The sequence below is a fragment of the Rhinopithecus bieti genome, unplaced genomic scaffold (assembly GCF_001698545.2).
Source record: "Rhinopithecus bieti isolate Rb0 unplaced genomic scaffold, ASM169854v2 scaffold_4180, whole genome shotgun sequence".
Classification (NCBI taxonomy): domain Eukaryota; kingdom Metazoa; phylum Chordata; class Mammalia; order Primates; family Cercopithecidae; genus Rhinopithecus; species Rhinopithecus bieti.
The window spans coordinates 298,471-305,845 of NW_016804388.1; the positions used below are offsets into that span (position 1 = coordinate 298,471).

The 7,375-nt window shown below is 55.0% G+C and overlaps 1 protein-coding gene across 1 annotated transcript in view; it reads right to left on the minus strand.

The window, feature by feature from the left end:
- The window catches only part of ENTREP2 (endosomal transmembrane epsin interactor 2), a 317,089-nt gene that overhangs the window by 13,197 nt on the left and 296,517 nt on the right, over nt 1-7,375 (minus strand). Inside the window, exons 6-7 of the mRNA XM_017867687.1 lie at nt 5,509-5,669; nt 4,866-5,001 (exon numbers count right to left, since the gene is read on the minus strand). Of these exons, the coding sequence (XP_017723176.1) occupies nt 4,866-5,001; nt 5,509-5,669 (297 nt within the window). The remainder of the gene's footprint in view (nt 1-4,865; nt 5,002-5,508; nt 5,670-7,375) is intronic.

Sequence of the window (7,375 nt, forward strand, 5' to 3'; positions counted from 1 at the left end):
CCAGCACCCCACATCACCTACCCTTTCACACACCCCCCCCCCAATCACCTCCCCCTTCTTCACACACCCCAGCACCCCGACAAGCCCCCCCACATCACCTCCCCCCAACAACACGCACCCCAGCCTACCCAGGATCACCAGGCCCGATTCTTCTGCAGAAGACTCAAAGAAGTCTGTCTCTGTCCAGTCTCCACATGAGAGTGCCGTGACAAGGGGATTCTGTCCTATATCCCCTGGAGGACCACTGTCATCAGTGGTACCTGACACATACACTTGCCACCCAGACAAGATCAAACTGGCAATTTCTCAATCACTTTCGTGCTATCAAAAGAAACTCACTCCCTGAACACTGGCTGAAGCGTACAGCCTCGAACCACAGGAAAGAGAATGGCATCTAACCTAATCCTACTCTAATCCGGCCTGTGACCTAAGCCGGAAAGGAAGAGTGCACGGCCCATCACCCAGGCAAGTGCTTATGGAGCCCACCTTGTGGCGGCTGCCCTCTTGGGTCAAACCTCTTCCCCAGCACATCCCCCGCCCCGCCCCAAAATGGGCTCTTCCCCCACAGAGCCCGCCTTCTGCAGCCTCCTCTCTTTATCCAAACGAGTGCTGAGGGCACTTTCTACGCCATTTGTCCTAACAAGGAGAAGCAACTGACCCCGCCTCGCCCAGGGTGGAGGGTCGTGCTGTGAAGGGGCGCTCCTTGCTGACTAGCCAGGGGGGCCTTGCTGCCTGGGGAGGGGACAGCTGGTGGCGCAGCTGGCGGCATGGCCTTCCTTCTGTGGATGGTAATGGGCTTCTTTGATTTCCAGACTCCCAGACATGGCCGTGAACTGAAAAGTGCTCCCAGGCCACGGGGTCAGAGAGAGTGGGCCCAAGGGCTCTAGCGGCTCCTTCATCACCAGATGCTGCCCTGGTGCCAGGGGGCGCCCAGGGACAGGCCCTGCAGGTGGTCGTGCTGTGCCCCTGCCAGCATGGGGAGCTGGGGGTCTCTGAGCCAACACAAGCTAATTCAAGATCAGCCTCTGACCTTTCAGCTCTTCTCACCGCAGTTCTGAGAAAGAAATCTCAACTGAAAGAATTCCCCAGAGTTTTGGAGAAGGTCGCATTGGTTTCAGAACCAGCCCCATCCCTTCCAATGTATTCTGTTCTTCAGAGAAAACAGTGAAATTGTGACACAACAGGAACCCATTCTTTCCGGGTGCCGCTGTGGGGTCAGGCACTGAATGGCACACCCAGGTCCAGAAGCTACTTCCAGCAGGCAGGGCCCTTGGGAAGCCAGGGCCTGGGCTCCATGGACAGGGGTTCCTGTCATCAGGAGGCAGAGGGGTCCAAGGGGCAGAAGGGAGAACAGGGAAGCAGGCTCAGAGTCAGTCCCAGTGCGGAGCTGGAATTGTGATGGCAGCAGGCAGGGTCGCTGAGCAGAGGCGGTGGAGGGGACAGAGCTGCCCCCTCGCCACAAGGCAGCCATGGGGGAACCACACACCTCTGCCACCTTCAGGGGTTTCCGGATGCACCCGCCACCCTGCCCGGTGCCCCTGCTGGCTACAGCGTGGAGCTGCCCATTGCACCCTCAGTCAGCCTCCCCTCTGCCTTCCCAGGGGCAGCTCGGAGGGCCCACAGAGGGCCCTGTCCTGGGCCTGCCATCCCCACCATCTAGGTCCTTCCATATCTGCCTGGTGACCTCCTCAAAGGTCCCAGATCCACACTCCCCTCTACCTACCATCCCACCTTCTCTCCTCCTTACCGAACATCCTGCAAGAGTGATCTACTCCTGCTCTCAACGTGGGAGCAGCAGCAGGGCTGAGGCTTTGATAGGCACCAAATTCTTAGCCCCAACCCTCCACTTCAATACCCCAATTACTGACTCAGGAGCCCTGGGGGTGGGCCCAGCCATTAGGATTTGATTATCAAGTTCCCCAGGGGGTGACCCACTGGTGTCTGAAAACCACAGCCACACCTGCGCTCCCCTGTGCATGTGCCATCCACTCCTTTACCTGATGTGGTCCAGCCCTGCCCTCCATCCCATCAAAGCTGCTCTGCCAAGGTCACCAGCAGCCCCTCCACAGTGAGCCACGTGGCCCTGGGGGTTAGCTTCTGGACAGCACCGGGCCCATTGCTTCCTTCCGGAACTGCTGGTTTTGGCAAATCCAGGCTCCTGGGAGCCTGTCTAGTGCCCTGTAGCCTGTCGTGTGTGGGGGTGGCATTGCCACCTGCAATGGTGTTGTTCTGGGGGGCTCCCTCTCTCCCATTTTCCAGGCTCCAGTGACAGCAGCAGCTAACTCTGATCACTCTGAACTACAGCTCCAGTCATCTGGTGGACACTCACTCAGAATTCAACCCACCACACCCAGACGGATCACCACCCACGCACACTCATCTGACACTCTTTATGGACGACCTTCTGTTTGGGGGATACGCTGTGCCTGTCCTTCCTTCTGAGACTTTGCACAGGCTGTTCCCTCTCTCAGGAGCCCTTCCAGCCCCACTCCCTGCACCTCACCTGCCTGATGCCCACCCAGCCTGACCTCCCAGACCCTCCATGGACCCCCAAATTGGGCCTGATGTCATGGCAGGTGCCCCACAGTGCACTGGGCTCCCCTCGCAGTGCTGACGAAACTCTTATCACAGCCAACTGTCTCCACTGATAACACTGATTTGAATTATTTTTATCATAAACAGAAAGCTAAACAACATTGGGAAGGCAGAGGTCCCAGCTCAGCTTTATAAAAACATCTAAGAACATCTCCATGACTGCACGTGCAGGAATGGGATTTCAAGGCCATGCCCACGTCCTCACTAAAGGATCCCTCCCCAAAGGCAGCCCCACACATCTGCTTCTAGTATCCACAGTAAAAACGGGGTCCTGGTCAGGGCTCAGGGGTCACTGGCTGCAGCCTGCCTAGCTGCTTTAGGCATCTCAGGGTGGCTGCTCGGGGACTGTCTGCTTGTGTGAGGGTGCACTGGGGGTTCACGGCCAGCCGGAAGCTGAGCTGACCCACCACAAGCCACCCTGAAGGAGGTCCCTGTGGTATATATGAGTGCCCAGGTGCGTAGTGCCTTACAGCGTCTGAATGTGCTGTCCATGTTTCCACAGGGCACAGGGCAGTCGTATCTCCTCCTGTCCTAAGCCCACCCTGCCTGCAATGGTGACCAGTCCTTGCAGGTGTGACGGTCAGCAGGGCTTGTGAGCTTATTCAGCCAACATGGAAACTGCTGCTCCACCCACAGGGGCTCCTCAGGGTCGGCGCTGCCTTGGTCACTGGTTGGGACCAAGGTCACAGGGACCAGCATTGCCACCTGGCTTGCGTGCACATGGGCTCTCGGGATCTCAAAGTGACAGGGAGAGCGTTGGGGGTGACATCAAAAGGTCTGAGCCCTGTGCTAGGGCGTCTTTACAGGAGTCAGCAAAGACGGCGGGCAGCCGGCCAGGCCTGATCTGATGCCCTGTACCAGTGCCTGGCCGGTGATCTGGGTAGAGATAACCATCCGGGGCTCCATGGCTGCTGAGAAGCCCAAAACGGGTGCAGTTCTGGGCGGGCCTGGATGCCTCTGGTCATGCTGTCGTCTGCTCTCCTCCACTCGTTGCTTGGGCTCAGAATTGGCTTCAGCCCCTACCCCCGCCCCTTCCTGGTGAATCTCCAAGGCTCCCCCTGCCCGTGCCCTCTGCTCCAACTCACTGCTGTGTTCCCCAGCCATGCCCCAGTCCCCGAGGCCTCCAGGACCTCCCTGACCACCTGTCAGGGGAGTTCTCTGCATTTCCTAAACTGGACTGTAGGCCTCTCTAGCAGGATTGGGGAAATGTTCACAGATGATATCCTAAAATATGCTTTCCAGTCGCTTGCTTTCTCTCCCTGTATTTCAGGGACGCCAGCGAGCTGTCGATTTGGTCTATTTACATAACCCCATATTCCTCGGAGGGTGGGTCCCTGGAGGGTCCCTTGTACTATGGGCCACGTGACTTTTCCAGATGTCCCCATCTCTCTGCCCTGGCTAGCAGCATTCCACACTGTCATGACAACAACGAGGATGAGGAGGAAAACAACACCCCAAAAGGGTGACTGACTTTTGCTGAACTCAGATCTTACTATGTTCCAAGTCCTGTTGGCTCCATTACAGACAACATCCCATTTCGTCCCATAACCTTGGTACTATTATGATCCCCATTTTACAGATGAGGAAACTGAGGCTCCACGAACACACTGCCTGTTGTGTCAGGCACCATGAAGCTGCGGGAGTGCCTGGCTTGCCCAGCTCAGAGAAGGCCGGAAGGACCTGGCGGCTGAGGCACTTCCCTGGCCCGAAACGTCTCAGCCTCAGGCAGGACCAGGGATCCAGGGCCACTTTCTCCCCTCCCCAGAGGGTGGTGATGGCAGTGTGGGATCAAGACAGGCTGGGGCACCCTGGGTACTTGGTCCACGGACCCAGCTCCACTCCTGGGGGCTCTCCCCTCGGGTCAGGAGCTATCCCAGGTCCTTCCGCCCGGATCCCAGACCACCCACCAGCACGAAGCTCAGATGCACCTGGGTTGTGACTGGTGGCTGCAGAAACGGAACTAGGGAGCCAAGGGGAAAAGCATCAACACTGGGTGCCCCAGGCCCAGGCTGGCGTCCCTGCAGGTGCCGCTCTCTGAGCCTGTGGCCTCATCTACAGCACAGGACTAATAAGACCAACATCCCACAGGTTTGCTGAAAGGCTTCGAGAGAGATGCATGCGTCCCGGGGCCTCAGCACAGGGTGCTCATGGGTGTCCACTCCACAGCCAGCTCGGACCTGGCGCGGTGTGAGGTGCCTTCCAAGGGCCGGCCGGGACAGCGTCCCTAGCATTCCATGGGAACTGGCCCTGTCTGGGGCCCTGGGCCTCACCTGGCTGGGAGGAGGCTGGCCCACCACCGCCTCATATGGAGGGGGGAGCTCAGCAGGATAGAGCAGGCCGGGGCTGTTGATGGCCTCGTCATACAAAGTGCTGAATGGAGACGGAGCAAAGTCCAGGTGGAGGCCCCTGAAAAAGACAGAAACATCACATCGTCATTGCCCGAAGAAGGAGGGCACAAGTGCTGACGGCTCTCAAAGCAGGGGCGGCCAGGGCTTCCCTCTCCTGATACTTCCCATCCTTGTGAAATGAAAGCTTCAGTCGCAGGGCGATTTACACTTTTGTTTTTTTTTCTGGAATGACATCAACATTTTCAATCAACTCTACTGATCTGTCCATTAAAATTCAAATCATCATACAGCCGATTACATCTTTCATTAAACTGTACATGTTACACGAATGACTGTAATGTGACCGCAGCTTTGCATGTCATGAGAACGTAAGGCAGCAACACCTGTCTGCCTCCGGTTTCTTTTGGGTTGCATTGCAGGAATGTTCTATGTCTAAGACCCTCTCCTTCCACTGCCCCTCCTCTGTTCTCACCACCATGCCTGCAGGACCACTGCAACTCCCACCTCCCAGACACTGCTGCCGATCTCAGTGGTTTCGAGATGTGGGCAGCCGCGGGAGACCAACCTCTGGGCCTCAGCGGAGGGTGTGCAGGTGTACTCTGGCGGGTAATAGGGTGGAGGCGGGAGTGGGGGGATGAACTCATCGAAATCCAGGGTCTGGTGGAGAACAGTGCCATGAGGAGTCACGCAGGCGGGGTTGGCCGGATGTGACCTCTGCGGAAGGAACTGGAAAACAGAGACAACCAGAGTTATCTGGGACATCTTGTGTGGCTTGTGTCTCATTAAGGTAATTATATGCGAGCTTTAATGATCAGTTTAGAATGCCTGTAATTTCAACTGTCAAGCCACAACTGCTAAGCACACACTTTAAAACGGAGGCTCCAGGAGGAACGCCTCGCATCAGTAATCTCAAAATGCTTTGTTGCCCACGCTGTTATACAGAACGCCTCTTTTTAAAGAAAAAATATGGTCTAGGAAATCTTTCATGCTGTCCCTACCGCTCCATCTTGCCCCTCTGATGACAGTACTCAAAGACTGCAGTCCAAAGGCTGCCTGACATTCGTGGTTTAAGATGACACTTCGGCTGGGTGTGGTGGCTCACACCTGTAATCCCAGCACTTTGTGAGGCTGAGGCAGGTAGAGCACCTGTGGTCAGGAGTTCGAGACCAGCTTGGTCAACATGGCAAAACCCTGTCTCTAGTGAAAATACAAAAAAATTAGCCGGGTGTGGTGGCGCATGCCTGTAATCCCAGCTACTTGGGAGGCTGAGCCAGGATAACTGCTTGAACCCGGGAGGGGGAGGTGGCAGTGAACCGAGACTGTGCCATTGCACTCCAGCCTGGGCAACAGAGTGAGACTCTGTCTCACAAAACAACAATGAAAAAACACAGCATTTCTGGAAGTGTGATCATGAGAAAACACTAGACCCTCCCCTTGAGATGTCCCCACCCCACTCCCAGAATTCCTGTGGTGAATCTGTGGGAAATGCCACATGCTCCCTTCTTGGAGTCCTGCATTGAGTATTCATGTATTAAAGTCTCTGAGAAGGGCTGTGCTGAAATACTCATTTAGCTGTTTAATACTTTATCCCAGCATTTCTCAAATATTTCCTAATAGGCCCCATTGGACACAGAGTATCTATTAATATTTTGCAGTTCTCAGGATTTCACACAGTTTGTAAAGCACTGCTCTGAGGAAAGAGAGACAACTTCATGAGTTCCAGAACATTCTATGGGCCAACCTTGAGCACTGAGATGCTGCTTTAACAGCGAGGTGAAATCCCTTTAACAAAAATGAAACCCATTTCTGCCTAGTTTTCCACTTCTGAAGGACTAACCAACAGCCAACTGCTTTTCTTTCCACCTTCACGTCTCTGCTGCCCAGAGGTCACCTGTGGCGTGAGATGGCTGGGATATTGTTCCAGCTCCAGTCAACGCCGCCCTGTGAGGGTCTACACGGCAAAAAGATACATGCTGCAAAAGCTCTGGGGCAGGGGCCCTCCTGGCGCACGGCAGATGAGGTAAAGAGAGGAAGGGTGTGTGTGTGTGTGCATGTGTATGTGTGTATGTGCATGTATGTATGTGTCTGTGGATGTGCATATGTGCATATGTCTGTGTATATATGTATGTCTGTGTATGTATGTCTATGTATGCATGTGTGTATGTGCATGTGTGCACGTATGCGCACATGTGTGTATATGTATGCGCATGTATATGTGCATGTAGATGTGTATTTGTGTGTATAGGTATATGTGTGTCTCTGTGTGTATGTGTATGTGTGTGTGTGTATGTGTGTGTGTATGTGTTGAGGGGAAGACAGGGACCCAAAATCACGCCACACAAGCAAGGACAGCTCCATTAGAAAACAGTGAGGTCTCCAAGCACTGTGTGGGGACTGCAGTCCCCAAAGCATTCATGAAGAAGGCATTTGAA